Source organism: Candoia aspera, chromosome 5 (genome assembly GCF_035149785.1).
Source record: "Candoia aspera isolate rCanAsp1 chromosome 5, rCanAsp1.hap2, whole genome shotgun sequence".
NCBI lineage: Eukaryota > Metazoa > Chordata > Lepidosauria > Squamata > Boidae > Candoia > Candoia aspera.
Window position 1 is genome coordinate 56,448,910 of NC_086157.1, and position 27,067 is coordinate 56,475,976.

At 37.5% G+C, this 27,067-nt stretch overlaps 1 protein-coding gene across 1 annotated transcript in view; it reads right to left on the bottom strand.

Annotated features, from left to right (window-relative positions):
- Window positions 1-291: 291 nt before the first annotated feature.
- Window positions 292-27,067, bottom strand: part of LOC134498893 (amine oxidase [flavin-containing] B-like) — a 66,773-nt gene continuing 39,997 nt past the window's right edge. Inside the window, exons 6-15 of the mRNA XM_063305261.1 lie at window positions 26,305-26,446; window positions 24,749-24,898; window positions 20,207-20,366; window positions 18,581-18,677; window positions 17,329-17,382; window positions 15,066-15,123; window positions 13,362-13,459; window positions 10,708-10,819; window positions 9,847-9,906; window positions 292-6,515 (exon numbers count right to left, since the gene is read on the bottom strand). Of these exons, the coding sequence (XP_063161331.1) occupies window positions 6,360-6,515; window positions 9,847-9,906; window positions 10,708-10,819; window positions 13,362-13,459; window positions 15,066-15,123; window positions 17,329-17,382; window positions 18,581-18,677; window positions 20,207-20,366; window positions 24,749-24,898; window positions 26,305-26,446 (1,087 nt within the window). The 3' untranslated portion in view covers window positions 292-6,359. The remainder of the gene's footprint in view (window positions 6,516-9,846; window positions 9,907-10,707; window positions 10,820-13,361; window positions 13,460-15,065; window positions 15,124-17,328; window positions 17,383-18,580; window positions 18,678-20,206; window positions 20,367-24,748; window positions 24,899-26,304; window positions 26,447-27,067) is intronic.

Genomic DNA, 27,067 nt, shown 5'->3' on the forward strand with positions numbered 1-27,067 from the left:
CAAATAGAAGAAAGATATTTGCAGCAGGAAATCTATTGATAGAGTAAGTGTTGATTATTCTCCCAAACATCTCCACACACATATGCCCATTCAGACAGTGTTCTAGTTTCAAATGTCTATATCTTCATCTTCAACTCTCAAGGCAAGACACCAGTGATACAAGAAACTACAAAACTTCTTGTATTATTTGTCACAGCCAAATAAATGTACAGAAGCAAAGCAAAAGAAAGTGGGATCATGTTTATTCATTTGAATATGAGTTTAAAAAAAGTTCACGCTGCCAGATAAAAATATATAGAACACATGTTTAATAGGAAAAGGAATATAGTAAGAGATTCAATGAACACAATCACCACAGAGGCACTTTTAGAAGAACACTACAATTATATAAGGCACAAACAATCACTTACAGAATCCATATCTTGCAATCGGACTAGTTTTACAAAAGGCAGACACAATGATCAGAGCAGCAAATAGCTCAAGAACAGTTTAGGTCACTAGGTATTTCATTAAAAAAATGTTTTAAAAAAATCCCACCGTACCTTGAATATTTTTTAATTTCCTCTGGGACAGAAGCATATCACAGAAGAAAGTTTTAGGGAAGAGGTGCTGGAAGGAACATTATGTTTAATCAATTGTAAAATTTACTTAATGGAAAATTGTAGCCTACTGTTAATTTCACTGTTTAGAATTGCAAAGGCAACTGCCTTGTCTCCTATGGATTGGCTATTCCAGCACAGATTGTTTAAGTATGTGAACATTTCCCCTTCTTAGAATCAATTATTTACTTTTATCACTCTAAAGAATGGATCTTCAGTTTTATAAGCCTGCCTCTTCATACAAGAGAACAGTTCTACCAAGGTTTTTAATCTTACGTTGTGGGCTGTGAGCACATTTTTTTGAACAGAGAAGAATTTCTCAGGAAAACGAGACTTGGAAGAAATTAAATGTGCTAGTCTCTTGGTGCACATTTTGACCCATCCATAACCAAACTGGGGTATCATGATATAGTAGAAGTGGCTTTTAAAATTGTCATGTATATGTGAAGCACATATCATCCCTCCCTCACAAAGTGCCGGCTTTAATAAGGGTTTTGCTGCTGTCCATTCTATGACTGGACACATACTTGGACATACACAAATGCTTGCACACTGGCCCAACAAGGCCTATCAAAACTATGGTTCTATAGTCAAATGCGATAAGCACCTGATCAAAAATATACATACATAGTCCCATTTGTTTTAAAGCAAATTACAACAGCATACACTGTACCTTTACTGAATCAAGAAAGGGTTTTAAATTCACAATACATTTCCAATAACATTTGGCAAAGAACAGCACTTATTAAAAATATTATTTAAATTATGCATTATGTTATTCGCCTTTAACAGGCTATCAGAAGAAATGATTTTTCTTAGTTTGAAAATCTCTATCCTGCTTTTTCTGTGAACTTTCTGAAGACATCTAGTTAGCCAATTCACATCAACAGACTACTTGACTGAATGGGCCTTCTTTGGTCTGGGAGCCTAACAAGACAATTCATATGCTTTTTTGCCTGCCATGTATACAATCTTACACTTTTTTTTCAGTAAACAAGATTTGTAGATGACACTAAACACCTTCTTAAAAATGCTCTGTTGTAAATGAACAAAATAACTCAGAATATATGATTGGACTCATAAACAGTAGGGCTGTGCTTCAAGTCAAAGTGAAATCTGAAACTTGTGGAAAGAAGAAATTTGGGATAATGTTTAACTTACTCTAAGTAGGACAGATGTTTCTAACCTACCTAGTCCTTGTTTCCAAGACTTCCATGAAGCTTTGCTGCAATATACAGTTTAGGGGTTCCATCACACTGCAAAGAGCAGAATGTCACCATGACAACTATATCAAAAACTGGAACAAGAATTAAAACCTTTTGATGCTTCATGTAAAATTCTTGGTACAGAGGGAGAATATCAGATTCAGTTATTAATACTGCTGTTTTCAAAACAGAATGAAGCTTAAGATCAATTGTAGCCTTCTGGATGAATGACAATATCATGAAAAATGGCTACAGAAAACTTATACTCACTCTTGCTTACAATTACAATTACTGCTGCCCAGATTTTGTTCCTGAGTTGTGACATCACTGTCTCTTGTAAACAAACTGTAACCAATTTATGTTTGGTGACATTATCCTCATTCCCATTCTCCCTTGTTCCTCCTTCAGTTAGTTTCCAAACTATATTTCTCTTCCTCTCTCTTCCTCTCCTTTACTTCCTCCTTTCCTTTCACAGTATACATGTTATATTATATTATATTCTAGTCTTTTATTTTATTAAGAAGCTATAATTTTTCAACTGTTACACTTGTTTTTTTAACCCTTCTCCATTTATTTTTATCCACTCATTTATTAGTTTCTTATTTTAAATTGTTATAAAATAATTGTAAATAATACAGTTGTGTGTGTATGTGTGTGGGCATGCATCTTTATTATGTTAGTTCAAAAATAGAAGGAAAAAACACACACTGGAGTCTGTTTTTCCTAACCCTAACCCTGAACTGGGAACAAACTCTCCCTTTAGGATAATCAAAGGTAGTCAGAGTTACTTCTAGAATTAAAAACTGGCCGGAAAGCAGGTTGGGTGGTTTCTGCTCATCCCAAATAAAGTCCCATCCTTTTTCCAGCAGCTCTGAAAGGTGGATTGCCTGACAGCAGGGAAAGTGAGAGAAAGGCTATCTTTAGATCCAGGCCAGCTTCCAATTTTGTTTTTCCTTTTCTAACAAGCAGAGATGGCAAACGGTGAACTTTGATGTCTGCATTTCAGATGTTGTCTTTGGTTTCCCCACAGTAATCTTTTGTACTCTTTCCATTCATTGATTTCTCTCATTGGACTGAGGTGATTGTGCAGCCTAAGTTACACTGAAGTATTGGGACTTTCTTCCGAGAAACGTTATAAAAACATAGAGCTAGAAAAACCAAAAGTTCATTCAGTTCAGCCTTTTGTCTAAAGGCAGGATCTTCCACCAAAACCCGTAGATCAACTTATGCAATCCAGATCGTACATCTGAAACGAAGAGGTATGACTTTTCTATTTTTGCTCAACAATGAGAAGCAGTTTCATTTCTTTTATAAATACCAGCTTCTACCCATCTCAGGAAATGAGGAATCAAAGAAAGTGACAAGTGAACTAAATAATGAAATATGTTCTCAATATTTGTCAAGTATTTTAGTGCATGTCGAAAAAAAGGAAAAGGAATTGTTGTAAGAGAATGTCTGTAACTACAACCTCAGAGCTTAGCTACAAATGCGACAGACTCCCTAAACGCAATCCTATTTAATCATGAGTGTTATATCTGGGTTCTATTTTTTCCTCACTTCAACTCCTGCCAAGAATTTAAAGGCTGCATTCTTACTCACAAGCATATCCATTATAGGCAAATGCTTATTAAGTCCAGTGTAGCCTTCCCCAATCTAGTGCCCTCCTGATGTCTTGATGTCCACAAATCCCAGAATTCCCTATCAGCATGGCTTCCCTTGTGGCATTATAGTGGAACAAACCACAAACTGTCAGGCTCTTCAAGTAGTTTGTTTAAAATTTAAAATCTCAGCCTCTATGCAATAATTCCTTGGCAGCTGAATGCCATTTATTAATATCTAATTTGATATTTTAAGAAACCCCAAGCTTAAGTCTGAATACCAAACATGTGAGTTATCTAATTTCACTAATATATTAAGTGATATCAGCAGTTGTACGTTTTCCTACTGCTATCTCATATCATCAGCAGACAGTAGACAGTGCCCTGATGTAATAATGTTGTGATGTCATCACTGAAGCTGTGATATTACCCCATTTGCTGCTTGTGGTGGATGTTAAGGACAGGGAAGAAAGAGGCACAAAGCAATAGCAGGTCCTTGATATAGTTTACTCTGATCCTTTCCTTTGCCTCTTTGATTCTGTCCTCTGCATCTTTATTTTAAATGATTTCATGTAACAGATCTGGGAGAATATTATGTCTGAGACTTTGGAGAGCCTCTGCTAATCAGAACTTACTATGGGATAGCCCAGTCTTCCCCAACCTGGCACCCTCTAGATAATTCTTGGAATTCCCAGATTTTAGCCGTGTTCTAAAGTTACTTTTACTGTTCAAGCCATTAAAGGGCAGAAGGCTGGAAGAAGCTAGACTATTAATTAAGAATAATTAATAGACACAGAAACAACAGCAGTAAAAGGCATACATTAAGCTATTTTGTTTTGGCATTCTATTTCGGTAAAAAATATTTTTCAATACGCTCTTTGGAAATCATGTTGCTGTTAGATAAAAGTAATCCTAGGTTAGGAACATGCAAAATCTGAATTAACTGAGTCAAAGAGAAAGATCACTTCATCTGGACTACAGCTGATTCTAACTTTCAAATCTTTAAGAAGCAACCCTATCCCTGAAAAAGACTGAAAAGATCCTGTAAACAGCATAACCAAAGCACATATAATTAGCTTAAATTCTGCCAGGAGGTTACTGACTTTCAGAGGGAGAAATCCAACATTCTTAATTTCCTATTAATTTCTGTGCTTAACTAACAGGTTATTTAAGAGATTACTTAGAATAGCAAAACATAATCCCATTTTCTAGCCCAGAATGAATAGTGGGCCTAGGGCCCTTTCCTCCAGTGTATGTATGCTTCCATAGCCCACTTGAACATTATCAAATGAGTGTAATGATTGCCTATCCTAAAACACCATCAGACTCATGAACAGGTTCATAAAGATATCTGATTTATTAAAGAATAGTATGCAGGGTCACAAGGAAAGCTGAGAATGGAAAAAGCGTGCCAAATGCAAACTAAAAACCCTCGGTACAAATGAGATCCCTCCCCCCGTAGAATCTTCCCAGGCTCACAATCCCAGGTGCTCCTAACGGCTTCTGATGGTCCGCGGGGAAAGTCCTTGAGCAGAGCACATAACCCAAACGCATTCCATTGTAATGAACCTAGATACAGAGCTTGGCACAAGGTTTCACAGCAGCTCCCTCCCAACAGAAACACACGTCAGCACCAGGCATGTGAAATGTTACGATGTACAGTGCACATTGAAACAGTGAACATGACAATGAGGAGCCAAAACATGATATTAAGAAATCCTGTCAATCTGTCAAAGATGCTAATATCAGGTGAGATGTGAAGGGGATCTGATCCAAAACCAGTTCAGAAGCATAAGAAAGGGGGATTTTTTTTTCCTAATGCTACATCTAAACATTTTTCAAAATCACACCTCTTTATGTCTGTCATTCTTTCTCTAAGAAAGATTTGAGTGTGATGATTTTTCTTAGAAGGATTTTGTGTTTGCTTGGGTCCTCAGGTAAGACGTAAGAATCTCTTATTATAAGGTAACTTTCAAAATAGTAACAGCTTGTACTGTAAATTCACAATCCAGTTAATCACAATATTATTGGAAATAAACCCATCTCAATGAACAGGTCCCTTTAATACTGATGGTTTTATTCTAAGCATGACTAAATTTGCTTCTAAACCAGTGTCTATTGCAGAAACTGGAATCCTTAAAAAAGCCAAAAAATTATCCATCCATCATAGTCAAAGAGAAAAATTTGGAAGAGTATGAAATATATTTCTCGACATACCAAAAGGTTAGTGAAATCCTAGACAGCTGTTTCATGGGCCAGGCATAGAAATTCTTCCATTTGCTCTAAATTGGCCTTAGATAATGGTCTGATTATGACATATTCAAAGATTGGTCTCAATCTTGCAATTTCCTATCACACCCAATGTAAAGATGGCTTGATGCAACAGAGGACAAACCTCCTACACTTTTCAGTTATTATTTAGTAGAGAAACCATTGAAAGATTTTCATCAGCTTTTTACTCTTTTTTTTTTTTTTTGCAAAACACGGTAATATCAAAAGAGAAGGAAAAGATGCTAATGAATGCATACCTATAAAACCACACAGAATAGTGTTGCTGGAATTTATCTGCTGATACCTTCTGACTTACTCAACAATTTCCCATAACAATGGGAGGACAAGGGTGGATTCACACAAGTATTTTTTTTCCTATTGAGCAAGATTTTTGGCCACCCAGCCTAATGTGCAACAAGATTTATGCAGGCTTTGGTTTTATAAAACAAAGAAAACAAATGTGAATAATTGGGTTCCAGGCAACTATATTATTTTTATGGCAGCCAAATTGTGTAGTGCCCTCAGAAAAAGATATTGGACCCTGTTACAAGATTCAAGGCACCTTGAACTAATAGACAGGATAATAGAGCATTGCAATTATCAGTCAAAATGAGAGGAAAATGATTGTGTTAATGTATACAAATCTGCAGACCAAAATAGATAGTTTCCTATGTGCACATCTGTTTTCAGTTTCGCACTAGGAGATCCTTTTTATAGGCAAAGAGCCCAGCTGCAGCCACTGATGTAAAGAAAATAGAGAATCCCATCAATTTCAGTAGTCCAGGAACAGAAGGCAAGTTCCTTTCCCAAAATGTTGTAGCTATTGGCAGGGCTGGCACATCCTGGATGGAAGAACATGCTCAATTAGTGGGGGCTTTTTTTTTTTTTTTGCCAAAATTGAGTACCAGAAAACAACACCAAAGCACAACTCCCTTTTGTTAAACAGTTACATACAATTTTCTGATATGGTTGGAGTAGGAATGATTAAGATAGTCTGGTCCACATTTTTCAAGCAGGATTACTTCACACTACCCAGACAGGTTAAATGTTATTATCCTTCTCACTGCAAATTTCATGTTTCAAGCAATTCTCCACAAAATGTATAAGGGGCAGTTGCCGACAAAAATAAATGTGTGTACACACACACACACACACACACAAACATACACACAAACAGAGAGGGAGGGAGGGAGGGAGAGAGAGAGGTTTTCAATCATGTCCCAGACATATTTAATCCTCAGAGGAATTCTGTTCTCCATTCCTTGGCCTACAAAATGCTGTTAGGGTGGCAACATGGAACCAGATATTTTCTGAGGTAGCACCTGCCTGTGGAATGATCTTCCCACTGTGGTGCACAAGGCCAAACACAGCAATGTTAGCCTTCTCCAAGTGAACACTATTGAATATTTGCTTCTTGTTTTTAATGTCTTGTTTTATTCTGTATTTCTCTATATTTTTCCTTCTTTTTCCTTCTGCTTTTACTGTTTTTACTCTTTGTTTTTATAATTCTTACAAAGTGATTTGGGATTTTTAAGATAAGTGCTATAAAATATTAGTTTTGATAAATAAAGTGACACAGATAGGAAGTGGATAGATTTGTCCATTATTAGGTGGGAGATAGCCTTTACATATGTGATGAATATGCATTTAACAGAAGGAATTCTAACAGAATGAAGGAACTGCATCTACAGTAGAGAATAATAATGTAGATTTATTTTTCAGACTTTTCTCTTTAAGAATATTAAGAAGGACTTGGCAAATTATACAACTATATTAAACATGAAAAGGAATAAATAAGTGAGTGCTATGCTGATGTAAAAAGCAAATTAGGATATGGGCTAAAAATAAAACAACCACCAAATATAATTAGACAATTCTATGAAGTGATACCATACTTATGATACTGCATCTGAACTGAGATACACTATCTTAGGAAGGCATCACACTGTTGGAAAACACATAGAAAAATGGTAGGGCTGGATCTGATCTGCTTTGGATCTGATCTTCAAAAGGTGCTAAAGAGTAGGAGGGACGCCAGTATAGCACTTGCCTACACCTTTAAGCGGCTGCAGCTTTTCCCAAGATCATGTGGCAGTTGCATGGAAGGCATCTAAAAAATTTCCATGATAGGATAGTGCATGGTTCAAAAATGATGTGAAGTGCTTCAGGGCTCATGTGAGCAGCTTTGTTCTATCCACTGAAGCGTTATATATTTTTTTAGGATTCTGCATGACCCTGATGAAAACATGATGCTTCTTTGAGGACTCTAAACAGATTTTCATGGAAGCCTGAAAAATGTCAGGCTGCTTTAATGAATAATGGGAAGGTGTTGTGCTCACTCAAGGTCCAAATACCTTCTTTCAAATCATTTTGAACTATGCACAATCTAAACATAAACCCATTTCAGAAATTGTACTATATCCTTTATTTATGGTAAAGGTAAAGGTAAAGGTTTCCCTTGACATAAAGTCCAGTCGTGTCCGACTCTAGGGGGCAGTGCTGATCTCCGTTTCTAAGCCTTAGAGCCGGCGTTGTCTGTAGACACTTCCGGGTCATGTGGCCAGCATGACGACTCGGAATGCCATTACCTTCCCACCGAAGCGGTACCTATTGATCTACTCACATTTGCATGTTTTTGAACTGCTAGGTGAGCAGGAGCTGGGACTAGCAACGGGAGCTCACCCCGCTGCGTGGTTTCGAACCGCCGACCTTCCGATCGGCAGCTCAGCGGTTTAACCCGCAGCGCCACCGCGTCCCTCTTATTTATGGTGGAAGAATGGAATTCAAGAATCATTTATTTATTTATTTACAAAACCTATTCGGCACCTCAGACCAATTGGTGGTTTACAATATGGGCTATCATGGCTATTGTTGAAGGCATATTGTTGATGAAATTTAAATTATACCCCTGAAATGAACTCACTATAGCTTATTTATTAGTTCAAGATCAACAGAGTGAGAACCAAATCATTCCTTTCCACATGGCCCTTCCTCTAATTCTAGGTATTATTGACAGAATATTGGTATGTACCACTGATACATATGAAGATGATGCCCAAGAGGACACCAGATAGGGAAAGACTTCTGCATTCACTACTAAAGTTTTCTAAGGGCCTATCCCCACAGACTTCTTGATCAAGCTTCCTTTCTTAAGAACACATCCTCATAACAGAGGATGGCCATCTCATTGCCAGTCCACTTGGAGACCAGCTAAAGCCAGATCAAAATAATCCAGCAGGCAAATTGTGTCTTCCAACCAAAAACAGAAGAAAACTTCCTGTACAAACATTCTGTGTCACATGGAGGAGGAGCCTAACAAAGGTGAGTGACCTGCAGGGCTCCAGGACCACCCCCTCCCATCCAGCAGTGTGGCTCAGTCTCTCTGTGGCCATTTCTACTATGTCTGCCAGATAGAACAGAAAGTGGCCTGGCGCCCAAATTTTTTCCTTTTTTTGGCACTGATAACTATTGACCTAACAGAATACCTTTGAACAGGGGGAACCCTGGTAATTTCTGTGCAACATTCTGTACAACATCCCACCACAGTGGTCTCAGCCTCCTTTGCCTTCCCTACCACATTCTTCTCCAATGGGTCTGCCTCTCTCCCCTACTGCCAAGCACTCAGCCAACTGCTGCTGCTGTGTCAAAATAAGGAGCAGGTGAGGGAAATAGAATTCTTCTTCTCCGTTTCTGTTGCCTGCCTCTCTTCCCTGGCCAAGCACAGAAACTTAGCCTTTTCTGCCCCTTTTCATGACACTCTCCCTTTCTCTGAGCTTGCTGGAGAATACCGCTGTGGCCCCTGACCACAAGGGCACTGTCAACAACTCCCTGTTGCTGCTATTAGGCTGCTGGTGGTGCTCACTAACCACCTCCCTTATGTGAGGGCAGTGACTCTACCAGCCTTCTTCCTAAGGAGTGGTAAGAAGAGCACTGTTGGGGCAGCAGTTCTCCGGTTGGTAGATTTTTCTCCAGAGAGTTGTTGAGGTTGGGAGGAAAGCACAAAGCTTTGGGCATGTGGATGACACCTAAAGTAAGTGGACATATTACTTGTCTGTTAGTAGCAGAATATATGCAGAGGGTGGCAAGAGTGGATGAGCTCCTATGTTTTGTTTGATTAAAGTCCTGCACTATTTCACATCATCCTCAACATCAAATAAAAAGTTGCATACTTACAAGTGATTCTGGTTCTGATTTCCATATTTCTCCTGAATATCTTCCCATTGAGTGCAGTACCTAAAAAGAGATTATTTAAGTCTTAGGTACAAAACAACAATCAAACAAAAACCATCACAGCTTTTTCACTGTCCCTTTTAAAAAATATCCTGTTTCTAGCCAAAGTGTGAAAATGCTGCATTATAGGCACTGTAAATATGCAAGTCTTACTGACATAAATGGGAGTTACATAAAAGTGCAACTAAATGTGAATTCATTAAAAAAAATCAAGACAACAAGCAGGTCAGATTCATTTGCACAAATCGCTTTTCTGACATAAACAAACATGAGACTGGATTCCTCATCCACATAGCAATCTATGCATTTTTAAAATAGATTATTTTGAATGACTAAGTCAGAATAATGCAGCCTTATCATCATTCCTAGTGTTCGGTTTCATATTCTCTGTCCATTACAGTGGAGACTTTTCCTAAATCATCAGCATCAGGCAGTAGTCATCCTACTACCATCAGAACTTTAGGGCCTGATTGAGCAAGGCCAGGATTTCCAGAAGGAGGCTCAGTCAAACCCCCTCTTTTGATATTCAGATGCTTTATTAAGAACTTTCTGTTTGCCATATTCTAAGATTGATTTGGGTCCTAAATGCACATATGCACATCCAGCTTCTGTGAGTTTGGTTTTGCTTTTGACATTTAGTGCTTATTGATTCCTTGTTTTTATTATAAGTTTAATAAATCATATATCTTTAATGGGAGGTCATGCAAACCAACCTGAGGTTGCTTTGGGTTGGAAAGACAAATTAATCCAGAGAATCATCATGAAAACATATGTAAAATATGTTTAATGCAACCCACTCCTCACCTCTCTGGCTGCTCTTTCTCCAGCCTGAACAGCACCTTCCATGTAGCCACTCCATTCTGAAGCTGTCTCAGTCCCTGCAAAGAAGATCCTCCCGACTGGCTCACGAAGAATCCTTTGAAAGCAAGGGCAGAACATGAAATGCCTGAGGGACACATTCCTCTGATTGTAAACCATGCAAAATTATTCCTAATATTAGCACATACATGGCATAACTTATAACCTATTATTTCTGATCATCTTGAAACTTTCTCCAGGATATACAGGGCAAAATTAGATGTGATGTTAATTGAATGAAATAAACATGCACATTCCCTTGGCCCCTGAATCCTCTATTTGTAAAAGAGGAAAGAACCTCTGTCGGCAGAAATGGAAACTTCTGTTTAATGCAGTGATATGCAGCCTGGAGGTTGCAGACTGTAATGGTTGCTGAAGAATTATAATGCAACGCCAACTCTTCCCCACTTCTACGCCCACCCCCACCTCCATGTGTCTCCTGAAAAACTGGCTAAAAATTGTCTTCAGTGGAAGGCCTACTTTAATGTAAAGGCTGAAGCTGGTAAGGAGGGAATCAGAGCAGTTCAGGCCAGGCCAAACTGTTGAGTAAATATGGAGCAGATGTATTCCTGTCTCAAGGCTAGGAAAAGAAAGGCCCACAGTCCATTGAAGGGTAGGAAGACAAGGTTGAAGATTCCAACCCTGGAACTGAGATCCGGATGGCCCCACCCCTATTGGCCTTTTGTAAGGCTGTGAAGACCTGGCCATTTCTTCAGGCATTCAGGCCAGGAGGCTAGGCTGAGGCACTGTTGTGAGATGGATGGCCATATAAAACACACACACACACACACACAGTGTGTGTGTGTGTCTGTGTGTGTCTGTGTGTGTGTGTGTGTGTATAACCACTCTCTCTTTCTCTTCTTTCTCTGCAATAAAGCAATAATGCAATATCAAGCCTATGAAGCTTCTGCTGTTATATAGTCTCTGAATGCATAATTCAGTTACTGGAAGAGTAGAAATTTGCAGCCAAGCCTAGTCTGAAATCTGACAACAAGCAGAGAGAATGAATTGCAGCCCTAGCTTCAGAATCTAAGGTTCTCTAAGAGATATTTGCAATTCCTGGTTGAAGCAGGTGTAAATCTGTGCTTTTAACTGCATCCCAATACTTCTTTTACGTATTGACTGTGATTAATTGACTTCAAAGTACAGCATTGTGTGTGTGTGTGTGTGTACACACACACACACATAAATACAGTATACACACACACACATATACACACATATATAATACATATTTATAATTATGTTTTGATATTAGTATATTTTCCAAATATGTATTAGAATTGGTATTATCCTATATTAAATAGCTATAATATATTACTAAGTTGTGTTTTTAAAGTGTTAGGATAAAATTTATTAAACATATGACCAGATAATAATCATGTTTAGCTTCATTAAACTTTTAATTACATCTAAATGTAAACAAAATAAAACCATGTCGAATTTAGTTTTTGCTCTGGACCCAGTTACTACTTTTTGGAATGCTGTCCACAGTATGTGATTTGAAAGCAATATGTGGCCCTCACCCTGGAAAAAACAGTTGTGATAGGAGTATTCATGCAGCCTGATGGTGCATGCAAACAGCATTAATGCTTTGGAATCTCTCTGAAAAGAATGAAACTCAGCTTGCTGAAATCAGGAACATATCACTGATAAGGCTAACAGTTCCACCCAACTACTCCTACAAGGCTGAAATAGTCTATCCAAGAGTAATTTATAAATAAGACTCAATCATTTGATACATAAATAATAATTTGCGGAAAGAAAAAAAAACATAATAATAAGTATATACAACGTTCATCAAGCCAGTTCATTAAACTATCGTTAAAAATAGCTTCATTCAAAACTTTTCTACGAACTGCTTTAGGATGTGTGCTGCTGACATTTTCCAAAGTAGCCTATCAACAGTGTCAGTGCCCTGCTGAACCCTGAAATTAGCTCCAAATCATCTTGCTTAGCAAGGCCAGACTTAATTATCCATAAATGATCATATGCATGACTTGCTACAACACAAATCACTCTATGCAGAAACCATGTAAAGCATAATAGCCTTCTGTATATATGGGAAGACATACAGAAATTCATCATTGCCATAAAAAGCAATTATATTTTTGCAGTCCAGATCTGGTAGCTTTAATGGGAATTGAAATAGCAAGGGAATAAATGAATATAAATCTCAGAAGTCCCATCACTCTTACAGGATCAAGGCATAAAGGACAATAATCACTACCTGTTTAACATATAATCAGTTACTATTATTATTCAGTTACAATAGCAAACCCACTATAAGCATAAATTTTTAACTGCAAATTAATATGCACGTGATGTACATGATGATACATAAATTTAGATAATGCCTAAATATATTTCCCAATTAAAAATGCATTATCTTGTTGCAGGGGGTATCTGTTGTCTTTATAAATCTACTAAATGCCATACTGATTCTGGAAACAAGTATTTAATTACTGCAATCCTTTGCACAGTTCCCAGGAGTTACTGTATACCTATAGTGCAAGTTAAAGCAATTCCTTTGAATTAACAGTCCTTCATATTCTTCATTAACCCCTTAATCTTAACATCCTTACTTATGGTTACCATACCTTCCATACTGGGTCATTATCCCTGGTGGGAAATAAGCTGTATAGCATCCTCCAGAATATTGCTCTTCACACCAGTTCTTCTCTTCATAGTGCACTGGCTACACAAACAAAATTATCGAACAGTGCAAAGAAACAAAAAGAAGATACTTTACAAAATAAATAGAAAACTTTGGATCAACTAATTTCCTATATCACTTCACTTCCAAAGATAATAAACATATACATCTACTTTAAAAGATGGTAGGAAGCAAGAGACAGTAAAAAGTTGAACCTTCTTTGTTCCCAATAATTAGAAATCTGTGTTGGCAGAGAGCTAGAAAGCATTTTGGCCCAGGAGAGATCAGAAAAGTCACACACCAGGCACTTCTATAAAAATAATTTATTTACAGAAAACAAACATATTTAAAGGCTGTTTGCTGAGAGGAGAGATTTCTCTCAGCTGCATATTCTCTGCAAGCCTACACAGAAGGGAAACTGAAATTAAAACAAATTCAGGCAAGTTCCTCCCTTAGGCAATGCAACCATTAACAGGTGAAAAGGGGACAATTAAATTCAACCTCTTCACCCGGCCAAAATGATTAGTTACCATAGTAACCTTAATCTGTAGTAGAAAACAATATATTAACAATCTGCAATAAAAGATACACAAACATGGCATCTCCTTGTTATGCTTAGTACTTTTTAAAACTTAGTACACTTCAACATTATGCACTGATGTGAACAGAATTTGTAACATTCCCAAGTAGCTGGCACAAAGGAATGTACTCAAATGAGTTGAGCACATTTTCCTTGACCTCAAATGGACAACTCAAGCAGCCATTGATATAAAATTTTCAAACTATGTGGAGCTTCTGCCCAGTCATTCACAGGAAGATTCTGTTTTTAATGCTAAAGCTTAGACATAAAATGGGATACATGTCCACTTGCTGAAAGCAGAATGGACAAGTCAGATTAGCTGTTTTGACCAGACAAGCTACACCTTACACAGAGAATCCATTACTAGATAGTAGTTGCTTCTTATGCTTTAACTCCTTCTCATGTACCATTTTTAAAAAAATGTAATCATCTTTCTTTTTTCAGGAAAGAGAATACAGATCCCAAAAATAGGTTCTATTGAAACTTGTTTCTCTTCATATGGAAATTCCTCACAAAATTATGTGAATGAGGCAGAATGTTTACTCAATAAAAACATCATCTACAAGTCCTCTTATATTTTAGTACAATACTCCTTCATTTCCCCTCCTCCCCCATTTCTAGGTCTCTTGTTGTATGTGAGTGGTGCAAGAATAGTCTATTAAAATTATCAACTACTAAGTTACCATTTCCATGTTTTCATTTTTGCAAGCTATTAATTTACAAAATTTCATTTGTTTCACTTGAATTAAAGTGGAATAAACAATGTCTCTCATTCTGAAGCATAAAATAATTTCTGAATATGTACATGTCAGCTTCCTCATCTACCCAATTTACACAATTGTGGCAGACCCCAGGGGCATTTTGACAATAATAAATAATTAAACTGCCCTCACATTTGGGCTTCTCCTGATCTGACCTATGACTGGAATCAACCATTATCTTGCAGTTTAGTTTTAGTCTGGCTTCTCCAACTGTAGACACAATGAATATATTGCCTAAGTTTTTATGAACATTTTTTTGCTATTTTGTTAAACAACTGATATATGATATCAGAAATTAAGTTCTTACATGTAAGGCTTCTTGTGTTCCCAGCACCTTTGCATAGAGCTCACAGATCCGTGTTTTCCTGTGGGAGAAATATTAATGAGATATATATTGCCTCTCTGGAATTACTTTATGAAGGTAAAGTATCATCTCAGTTTGGATTTTAGCACATCATTTAAGATTTGCTAATTATTTGTGTTTGCAAGGATTGAAGCCGTATTTTAGAACCTGCCTTCCACAGTCCTCTTTTTATCAAAGCCAAGCTTCATAGAAACTGAACAGCCATATAAACAGTTTCTGCAATCTGCATGTGTGTTCTTAACTGGAAGAGAAATCAGAACTACAAACAGATCCTTGTATTTGTCTGGGATCTGGGGCCATTACTGAAAAGGCCGGCTTCTGCTATGGCTGGGCGGGTGCTGGTTCAAAGACAAAAGTTGAGGCATATGTCATTCCCTGTCAACAGCTGAGCAGTGGGAGTTTCTGCTTTCAAAAAGGATTCCACATGTGCATCATAGGCTGCCTTTCCTTACATGAGTCCTGTGCTTCCTACAAGCCAGTTCCACAAATGGCTTTTTTCCAACTGCTTGCCCAAAAGCAATACTTTGTATCCATGCATGAAAACCGTATTCTCTATTTAGACAGATTTCCCAAATATGATCCTTGGGGAACCGGGGAGGTCTAACTACACACATGACCCAAAAGGGATCAGAGTTATTTGTACAGTGAAGTTAGTATTATCACTATAATCCTTAGCCAGATAAATAACTATGCATCAAGCCAAATATGTTTATCTTAGATGAGAAAAAATGATCCACATCCTGCTTTTAAATGCTAATCTTTTGGAACCACATGGTACTCTCAGAGGAATATAGTGTTTATTTTGACCTGCCAATAAAGACCCCATATGATGCTTCCTTATAAATAACTTGGACATCCATTTATTTCAGAGCAACTGGAGCTACACAAAGAACGCAGGTATTCAATCACTCTTGGCACACTGGCAAGAAGTATAGTATGGCATTTATGTCTGGCTATCCTTGAGATAAAGAGAGAATATCACTCTTTTTACCAATCAAAAATAGACATATAAGCTGATATATAAAAAAGTAGTACTGACACTATAGAAGAAGCTGAAATAATAGGAAGATTGTTGCTTTATTTATTTTCAGTGCCAAAGTAAGAACTGAGAAAGATATATTATTATGTGATTCTGTGAATAGTTACCATGTAGAGATGGAGGGGCTTGATGGTATGAGTGAGTCGATCAAAAGCAGACACTCCTTTAAGGGTTATATATGACAGACTGGTCATAGAGATGGGTCAGCCTAAATATGATCCACTGGAGAAGGAAATGGCAGCCCACTTCAACATTCTGCCAAGAAAGCCAAATTGGCATTTACAAACAACACAACATAGACAAGATACTGGAATATGAGCACCTGAGGTCCGAAGGTAGCCAATGAACTACTGGAGGAGAACAGAGTCAAGTATGAATAGAACTGTGCTTGTGATGTCACTGGATTAGAACTGAAAGAACTTCTAACTGTTGATGTGGCTAGAGGCAAAAGGAAACTTGGATGCTGCAGAAATATTTCTGCATTGGTACATTGAATGTGAAAACCAAGAACCAAGATTTGATGTTGTCAGAGCAGAAATCTATTCTTGAAGGTGAAAGAAGAGATTATGCCAGTCTGTAGCTCAATATTTTTTTTAAAAAAATTGCATGATTATGTTAATACGCAATGCCAACCCAATGCAAATAGATGGAAAGGAAGTTGATAATAACATACTCTATATTTCTAGGCTCAAACATTTTATTCCAACATTGAATAATATAACTACCCAGGAAAGAACTCAAACATTTTATTCCAATATTAAGTAAAATAACTACCCTGAAAGAATATTTTAAAAAGCCATATAAAGGTGGAGAAAAAAACAACAAAGCCAGCAGCATAAACACATTTGAGTTTCAAAGTCCACCTGAATGAAATTGTTTTTGCAGCATTACGAAATGTCAGTAAGTGGGATGTAGTAAAGATTCTGAGGGTAAAATGTTTGAAATATCAAGCCTCCCACAGAGAAAGCCTTAATGTGGAGACCTTGTTTGTGACTTTAATATTGTGTAGAACCTGCTTGGATAGAACTTGCTATCAATATATCCCACAAACTAGAAAGTAAGAAAAGACTCTCCTTGGCTTCCCAGTGAATGAAACTGGATAGGAAGAAAAGGACTCTCATCTTTTGGCTTCTGGAAATATAATACATTGAGGGTTATTGCTCATACCTTTCTTCCTTGGTGAGATTAATCAGTCTTCTACACTTTCGGGCAAGGATGAAACTGAAATTTAAAGTAACAAAGAGGAAGAAATAAATCTTATTCCTTTTATCATTTAATCATTTCAAAATAGGACCAACTTATGTCAGTTAGATTTTAATATGGTTGTCCTAAAACACATTTCCAAACCTTTCAGTCTCTGATTAATGGTAAATTTCCATATTTCAAAGTATGAAGCAGTTCCAAATTGTTATAGAGAAGTATATGTATTTTTCTCAGTTAGGGGAGAAACCCATAAAAGACACACAGAGGTGCTATAAAACAGTTGCTACAGAAAATAACTGAGAGGGTATTTGTAACCCACTGATGGCATCTAGCTGGTGATTGTGAGAACAAATTGCTGCACTTAATTTGGTCTAGCCAGATTCTTCTTATGACTTACTTTATTATTTTATTATTCAAATTTGTTATAGCTGCCCAACTCTGATGGAAAAAGAAAGAAAAAAGATTTTTTCTTTTAACAGTTATTTAGTGGTGTGCAGAAAAATCCTGCATTTTTTTCTACCACTTTCTACTCAGTTTGATGAAAAATAATCTGCTTTCAAAATAGAATAAAATTTCAGTAAAATGTTCATGGATATGGTGTTTTTCTACTTTTTAAAGTAATGGATGTGAATATCCTGTCCTTTATTATACAGCAATTGATTGATTGATTGATTGATTGATTTGATTCCCACCTTTCGATTAAATTTCAAGAGAAATGTGGACTTTTAGGAAAACCTCAGAGTGATGGAAAAATGAGATGCAGAAAACAGCAGCAGCATTTTTTGCTATATATAACAATAAACATAAAAAACCCAGTATATTAGAAATTCTCAGTCTAAAAATAAGGAACAAAAACTGAAGCCACTTTCACAGTGGAATAAAAATTCTGAGAAACTGCAAGACAGCTTTTAGTAAAGATTAATTAAGCAGATGAATAATTTGTTTTCTGTTTCAGTATTTCTGTGTAACATATTAAAATATATACAAGTAAACTAAAAAGGCAGAAAGTAAAACATATTCAACCAAGACAAAATAATTATCCCCATTTAAAATCTACAATAATTCTTCCTCCGAGACAGATTTTCATATCCTATTGTACATACATTTTTTTTCCACAAATACTCATGCTTCAAGTGTACAATGCAAGGCACAGTTAATTCCCTTTTAGACCCTGCTTTTCACCCTTCATCTCTGGTAACTTTGAAGCAATTCTTACCCAATTATGGCTGGAAAGCTTCCATCAGGTTTAGTGTCATCTAATGCCAAACCAATTGGTGCATCCTCATCTTCAATAATCATGGAACCACAATAATCTAAGAAAAATTGCAAGGTGAATCTAGCTCAGCAGTTCTTGTAGGTTTAGTGAATATGGTATTCCCTTAACAAAAGCTGTCAAGTGCTATATTACTATGGTCCTTATGACAATAAGTATCAATTGGCATATATGTAACTTTTTACAACAAAACACATTTACTCTAATAGCATTCATGAACTCTTAGGATAGTAAGGAGCAGCCACCTGTTGGTATGATCCCAGAAAGAGCTGTTTCTCCATCATCATAAGATCTGTTCACTACATGGATACTATGAGTTGAGCTCAGAATTATATAAGAGGTATAGGCTTGGCTCAGAATTGTGCAGTGCTGAGAATACTCTAGGGTTTCAAGAATGCCTTCAGAACCACAGTCACCACTGTACTATATTTAATCTTCAGGATTTTCTGAGCATCACATTTCTATTATATAACTCTGTGAGCTAGCAGGATGTTATTTGTTTGTTTGTTTGTTTTAGATCCATAGATATCATCTGAATGCATGCCAAATTTTTGTTTCCCTGGCAAATGGCAGGCATAAAGAATATCCCCAAGTTTTTGAATAAAATCTTGCTCTCTACAATGCACCTCATGCATTGTCAAAGATAAGGGACATAACATCATCTTTAAAACACTCATCTGCTTGACATAATTGAAAGTACAGAAAGAAAAAAATGAATATGTATGTATGTATGTATGTATGTATGTTTTAATTAGTATTTTATCTTGCTGACTCTGATTTTAACTTGATTTTAATATACATGGTCTGTTTTTCTGTTTTCCTGTTCCTTGCTTGTTTTTAAATATTATATAGTTAATTATTATAACACACTTTTGATGGCAAAATATTTGCCACTGCTTCCAAGATCTTGCTGAAGTTAAGAAGCGTAAGAACAGAACAACAGGACATTGCAAGACAACTCTGCATGTGCACCTTTGAGTTTGGATGTCTGTGTAGTATCACAAAGATATACACAATATTACTTTCAGCACATCTGGCCTGGGGATACAGTTTGTTGTTTATTCGTTTAGTCGCTTCTGACTCTTCGTGACTTCATGGAACAGCCCACGCCAGAGCTTCCTGTCGGTTGTCAACACCCCCAGCTCCCCCAAGGATGAGTCCGTCACCTCTAGAATATCATCCATCCACCTTGCCCTTGGTCAGCTCCTCTTCCTTTTGCCTTCCACTCTCCCTAGCATCAGCATCTTCTCCAGGGTGTCCTGTCTTCTCATCATGTGGCCAAAGTATTTCAGTTTTGCCTTTAATATCATTCCCTCAAGTGAGCAGTCTGGCTTTATTTCCTGGAGTATGGACTGGTTTGATCTTCTTGTAGTCCAAGGCACTCTCAAGGGATACAGTATATTTCCAAATTTTACACCAGTGAAATATAGCATGAGATAAAACCATACTTTTACATGCACACATCTCTGAAAGACTTTCAGAAAAGCATGAACTGATGCACTAGTATAAGCTGAAACATGTTATCACTGTTTGCTCCTTTGCCCTGCCCCTTCAGTTAACATGAAATACCTTTTGTCTTCCAGAATGCATCCTTGTAGTATACTATACATTTGATGACTGACCCCATAGGAATCCGATTAATCAACTGATTCCTCATTGAAGGCAAAGGTGGGTTAAAATGAATCTTCAAGCTAAGCACAGGAGGGATGGCACTAATAACGTACTGGGCCTTAAAAAGAAACACAAACAAAATTAAGTCTGTTGTTACATAATACGATAATACACTTGTGTGGCATGAAACTCTCAGTTACAACTGATCAAGAAAACTGAGTCTCACAAATAATATATATTTCTTTTGGCTTGGTTGAATTGGAATCTCTGGCTTGTTAACAAGATCTTGTGTTGATCTGATCTGATCTGATTGCTTGAAATGGCTGTCCAATTCACAAATAGCACCTCTAGGTGACTCACATACAGTTAAAAAACAAAAATTATCAATGACAAAACACACACAGACATAGCACAGTATAGGCTGTGCTATCCAACACTCTGGCCTAGAAGAACTAAGTCTTCAAGACCATATGGAAGGTCAACAGGATTGGGTCCAACCAAATATCATGAAGTATGCTGTGCTGCAACAGAGAAGGCATGCTTTCTAGGTCCCACTAAGTAACATAGTTTCATAGAAGGGACCTGGATCATAACCACCCTGCAATCCTGTGGAATGGGCAGAGACAATCAGAAATAGATAGTCCATAAATAACCTGGCCCTTTGTAGATGGTAACCAGGACTCTGAATTGCTTGCAGAAGGCTGTAGGGAGCCACTGCAGCATGCAAAGTAGTGGTGTTACATAGGCATACTATGGTGTGCCTATAGGTACCAGCACCACTGCATTCTGGATGTATTGCAGATTCCAGATGGTTTTCAAGGGTAACCCCATATAAAGTACATTGCAATAGTCTAAAAGAGAGGTGACCAAGACATGCGTGACTGTGAATAAGGCCTCCTAATTCAGGAAGAGCAATTGGTGTGCAAGATGGATTTGGGCAAAACCAGGGTTGCCACTTCTCTTCCAGAAGAAACTGAGAGTCCAAGAGAACCTCCAAATTGCATACCCCCACACAGAACTAAAGATACAAAGTCCCCATAATTGGATAACCCCAAAATCCACAACCGACTCAGTCTTGTTTGGATTAAAAGCCAAAGCCTGACTTTCCTCATTCAGACTCCCACAGCTTCCAGATACTAGGAAACAGTCTTGATGATAGCAGTTGTTCAGCCCAGGTGGAGATGTCTAACTGGGTACAATCATTATACTGTTGATATCTAACTTCATGCCAACAGATGATCACCCACAGCAGCTTCGTGTAGATGGTAAACAGTAATGGAGAGAGGGTAGAAACCTGAGGAACTCCACAAAACAGGGGTCTAGGATGAGTTCTCTCACATGTGTCATCAACACCTACTGTAACTGGCTCTGATGGAAAGAGGAGAATCACCACAACACCACATCTCCCTAACCTTTGAACCCAGCCCAGAAGGATACAATGATCAACAATACCGAAGGCTGCTGAGAGATTAAGGAGGGCCAGAATCCTGTCCTGTCAAAGGTCACCAATAAATGTAATCAATGCTGTTTTGTACTACATCTCAGTCTGAAACCTGACAGAAAAGGGCCCAGATAATCTGTTTCCTCTAGGGCCCTCTGGAGCTGCAAGCTGACCACCTTCTCAACAACCTTTCTAAAAAAAGAGAGAGACTTGATAAAAATTGTCCAGTATTGCTGGATTCAGGGACTGTTTCATGAAGAGAGGATGGACCACTGCTTCTTTAAGCATTGGAGGAACCTGTGGAGAGCCACAGAGATGATCTTAGAGAAACTGTGTGGTAACAGTTAGAAAAACATGTTTTAAACTCAGGAAATTAAGAAAAAAAGAAACTCAAACTTGCTCTGCTTTAGTTCCCTGGGACATAAGAGGGAAGAGAAAATGCTGTCAGGCTTTCAAGACTTATGTCATTCCTTTGAGGTAGGCTAGGTCAGACTCTTCCAAAATGATTGAAATTCTACTTTATTTATTTAGACTATAGTAACAGAATCTGTTACTATATGCTGACAGCACAACTCTTCTCTCAGAAACCAAAGAAGGCCTGAAACATCAAATCAAAATGATTAAAGAAGAAAGTGAGGAATTTGGCCTCTTCCTAAACTTCAAAAAGACCAAGTTCATGACCACTGTGAGGAATGGAATCAGTGGTGAAGAGATCAAATATATGCAAGAATTCACTTTCCTAGATTCATTGCTTGATCAAAGCAGTAAATGCAGTCCAGAAATAAAGCATCAAATCGCACAGGGTCACACAGCAATGATGAGCATGAATTGAGTATGGAAAAGCAAGGATGTCCGCCTGGCAACTAAATGCAGATTAGTCCACACTATTGTGTTTCCCATAGTTACCTATGGTTGTGAAAGTTGGACCATGAAAAAACTAGACAGGAGGAAAATCAACTTGTTTGAGCTGTGGTGTTGGAGAAGGCTCCTGTGCATTCCTTGATCAGCAAAGGTGACAAATAAGCAAGTACTGGAGCATATAAAACCAGACATATCACTGGTGGGCCAAATCACAAAACTCTACCTTACTTATTTTGGCCATGTCATGCAATCAAACTTGCTTGAAAAGGCAGTTATGCTTGGAATGGTCAGTGGTAAAAAGAAACAAGGCTGCCAAAAAACACAGTGGCTAGACACCATCAAAGTCGACATCAGCCAGAACTTAAAACAACTAAAGAAGATATACAAGATCAGAAAAAGTGGAGAGAGATGGTCCATAGAATTGCTGAGAATTGGACAGGATTGAAAGGATAGCATCATTATCATCATCATCAGAATCTTGAAAACCTGGCTGTGTTTTTCCTTCCTGCCTTTTATACCCCAAGAAGTTACAGTGGAACCAGTTTGAGCATCTCTCTAATATTTTCTTCATTTCCTGGTCCTAAAACATGCTTTTGTAATTGCCAACCTATTGGATCACGGATGAGAGAGACCTTATTACAGGCAGACCTGGGACATCTTAATCCAAGAACAATTCCTGTTTTAAGATTTTCGCTCTCATTAACATCAGAGCAAAACTGGTGGATAGGTGGAATGAAATGAAAAACAGAACACAACAGGTTTCAGGGGATCTGGCCTAACGCCCCATAAGAGCTCCACTTTTCCTAATTGCTCCTTACCCCAATGTCCAGATCAGTATGTGTTAATCCTTTTATTGCCCTCAATCTAACTGAAACATTAATTTTTTCCCCAATGTCTATTCTTACTCCTGAAACGGCATTTTAATGTATACCTATGTGCTCATAAGAAATTGATTCAACTGTGTATCTCCAAGCAAATTAAAAATGGAATAGTTAAATTGGAAAATAGCAGAGGAAGTCATGTTTTCAGAATAATCACTGATGCATATGTACAAACTAGAAACAGTACACTGGAGTGAAATAGCAGTGGAGTTAATATGGCACGTGGAAGAACTATCTAGTGATCCCAAGGGCACAGTCAGAGAGCAACATCCTAGTTTTCCAGTTCAGCAGTGTAATATATTTGTATATTGTGCTGGAAAAGGCACATGGCTCTCTCACTTGCCTTTCATGCTCACAGGCATGTGGTTGCCTTTATCAGTTTTATGGAACACTGCTGAATGCAGGATTTAAGAGTACATCTAAAATATGCTGGATCTTGTTTAGAATTGCCAATTGTGCAGTGTAGTGTGGGGAAGAAAAAAACATCCAAAAGTAAAGTTTATTTGACTTATTTGTAAATAATCTGCACAATAAGTTAAGACATTAAGACAGGATTAATAAGTCAATGTGAACAAATTGAATTTTAAAAACTATTTCTAATCACCTGTACCAGTTTTTAGTACTAGTATGTGACTATAAGATTTGAAATTAAAGACATGCCACATTTATTTATCTGGGCATGTTCTATGGTTTTCATGTTAATACAATGAACAGTATAATTGACACTAATCCTACTCAAGGTGGCTCAAAAGTAAATTTCACAAAGTGTATCAAAATGTTTTCAGATAAGCATATTTAGGATTGCAGCAATCAAATCAACACAATTAAATGTATCACAAATTCATTCCTTTATCTATGACTTCACTTAGACATGACACCCAAACTTGCTTCGTGTGAGAGTTCAGAAGCATTCCTTCCTCCTTTTCAGTAATATATTTGCCATTTTTCCAAGACTAGCAAACAATGGTTTATACAAATTAATGTTTTACCCACAAATGACTCAAACCACAATTTCATCTTGCTTAGAAATGTTCTTGTGTGGAACTATGATTTCTTAAGCTGTAGTTTGGGTGGTGCAAACAAACTGGAGTTCATCACAAATAAGAAGCAAAAGCTTTTAAGTTCATATTGGGAGAGTACTGGCCCAAGGTTCAGGCAGCTGTTTCCATTCATCGTAACAAGTTTTGGGGTCAGAATGCAACCAATTACCATTAATAGCTTTGCTTTTACGGAACATATTAATCTCTTTCATTTCCTCTTCCCCTCATAGGATCAAAGAGAAACATGCAGATGTTAGAATTCAAATATGTAAATTACCTTGTATCTTTCATGGTCCAATGTTTCTACTGTGATACTTCCACCGGTCTGATCAATATAGGCTACAGGCTTCTCTAATTTAACCCGATCTCCCAGATATTCCACAATTTTCTCACTAATTTGTCCAGAGCCTCCAATGAATTTCCTCTCCTGGGTAGAGAACAGAAGAAAATGTAAATGAAAACAAGTAAAATGGATGGTTTCCCACGTTTCCCACATAGGTATGAATGAACTATCCATGAAAGTTAGGATATGAGTCTCCCTTTTTTATATAATGCATATGATATCTGGATCTGGATCTGGATCTGGATCTATAGATATCTAGATCTATATTATTATACACACACACACACACACACACACACACTGTATAATAACTTTGAAAGTAGTAATTGTAATAATATAGGCACAATAACAATCTATGAGTTTGATGCCAGAAGAGATGCAGAATACCATCTTGCTGACATTCCTTGATTTTTCACTGGTTTCTAAACCAACAGCATGAGAATGGTATCTGGGTACTGGAGGCAACAAGATGTTCCACTATTACTTTTATGATCATTTCCAAAATGCAGGTTTTTTTTATGGAGGTGGATCTGCCACACCCACTGGATTTGACCTGTGGGATCCTCCAAAGATCTCTTATCCCCCCCTTTCTTCAAGCAACAAGAGTAAAAGCCATTACAGAATATGTAATGAGGCATCATCAATGTGCTTATGATATCTAGGTCTTCCCCCACCCCACCATCCAATTACTGCAGTCACAATGAAGCTAAGCAATAGAGTTGTGCAAGCCATTCAAAGGAACATTTTGGAAAGTATATTGGCATTAATTAAGCACACACCCTCAAGGATTAGGGCAGCCATATCTTTTAAAAGGAAACTACTCTGAAATCTTTCCTCATCTGTCTGGGCATGTATGGCAAAGCAAAGTGGTGCTTCATGCACCTACATGCTGAGGCAACAAGAAAGCCTTCCAGAGGACAGTTAGTCCTTCAAGGAAGGATATTTTGTGTTTTCTGCCAATTTAGTGTAGTGGTTAAGGCACCAGGCTAGAAACTGGAAACCATGCGTTCTCCCTTAGGCACAAAACCAGCTGGGTGACCTTGGGCGCTTTCTCTCAGCCCTAAGAAAAGGCAATGGCAAACCACTTCTGGAAATGTTGCCAAGGAAACTTGTCTAGGCAGTCACCAAGAGTTAAGACTGACTAAAAGACACACACAAAAAAACAAATCTATTGCACAGCCATCCTCTGCAAGCCCAGAGAAAAGCTTTTAAACAAAAAGTTTTCCTCAGCTGTGAGGACACATTAATTGAACTACAGATCTTTAGCATGCAAAGTATGTGCTCCATAAATAAACCACAACTTTTCAGTTACTCCCCAGGCTTCAGCAAATCATTTAATTTTTGAAAGAATGGAAACTCACTGAATACTATATGGGGCTCCATGAGAGGACTTTTATGCAGCATTGGCACAGATTGAAAAACGATAGCATCATTGTCATGAGGGTCCAATGCATAAATAGGTGTGCAAAGAAATTAACAGTATACTCTACCTGGCCTCCATTGGTTGTTGAAAATATCCTGGCTGTACCTCCACACTGTTTAACATACCACAGGAACCAGAGAGCAGAAACCTCATGTGGCTCAGAGGTAACATCAACATTCACAAACAGAGTAGCAAATCGCTTGGCAGCACTACATTCAAAACCAACACAAAGAAATCATATTAAATCAAATGACACTGTCCATTCTGCCCTGCTTACCAGCAGACAGAAAAGCAATGGGTCTCTGAAACCTTTTCCTTGGTTGAAGGAAAACACTGCTGTTTATGTTTCAATCAACAAAAGAATGCCTTTTTTTTAATCACTGCTACAAAAATGAGGATTAAAATGGATTGCTTTACTGAAACTACAGAAGAGAAGAGAAACAAAACATATGAATACAAACTTTAAAAATATAAGAAACCAAAAAAACAAACAAAAAACTATTAACGTGGCTAAAAAAGAATGTACAACTGGTTATCCCTAGAGAATCTTTTAATTCTCAATGTGCATTATTCTCTTATTTTAAACTATATTACCCAGAATTCCTGTTTCATTCATTTTATATTAACAACATTAAACACACACACACACATGAATGATTAAAACTAGAAATTAAATGCTACATTAAAAATATACAAAACCTAATTGTATTAATATTTAAAGTTATGACTGAAGAGGTGCTCTTCCAAATGGGAATAGTATGGAGACCAAACAAAACTCCCAAGGAATGTGAAGAAGGGCCTTTCCTGGACAAGTGGTGAACAGGCCCCTA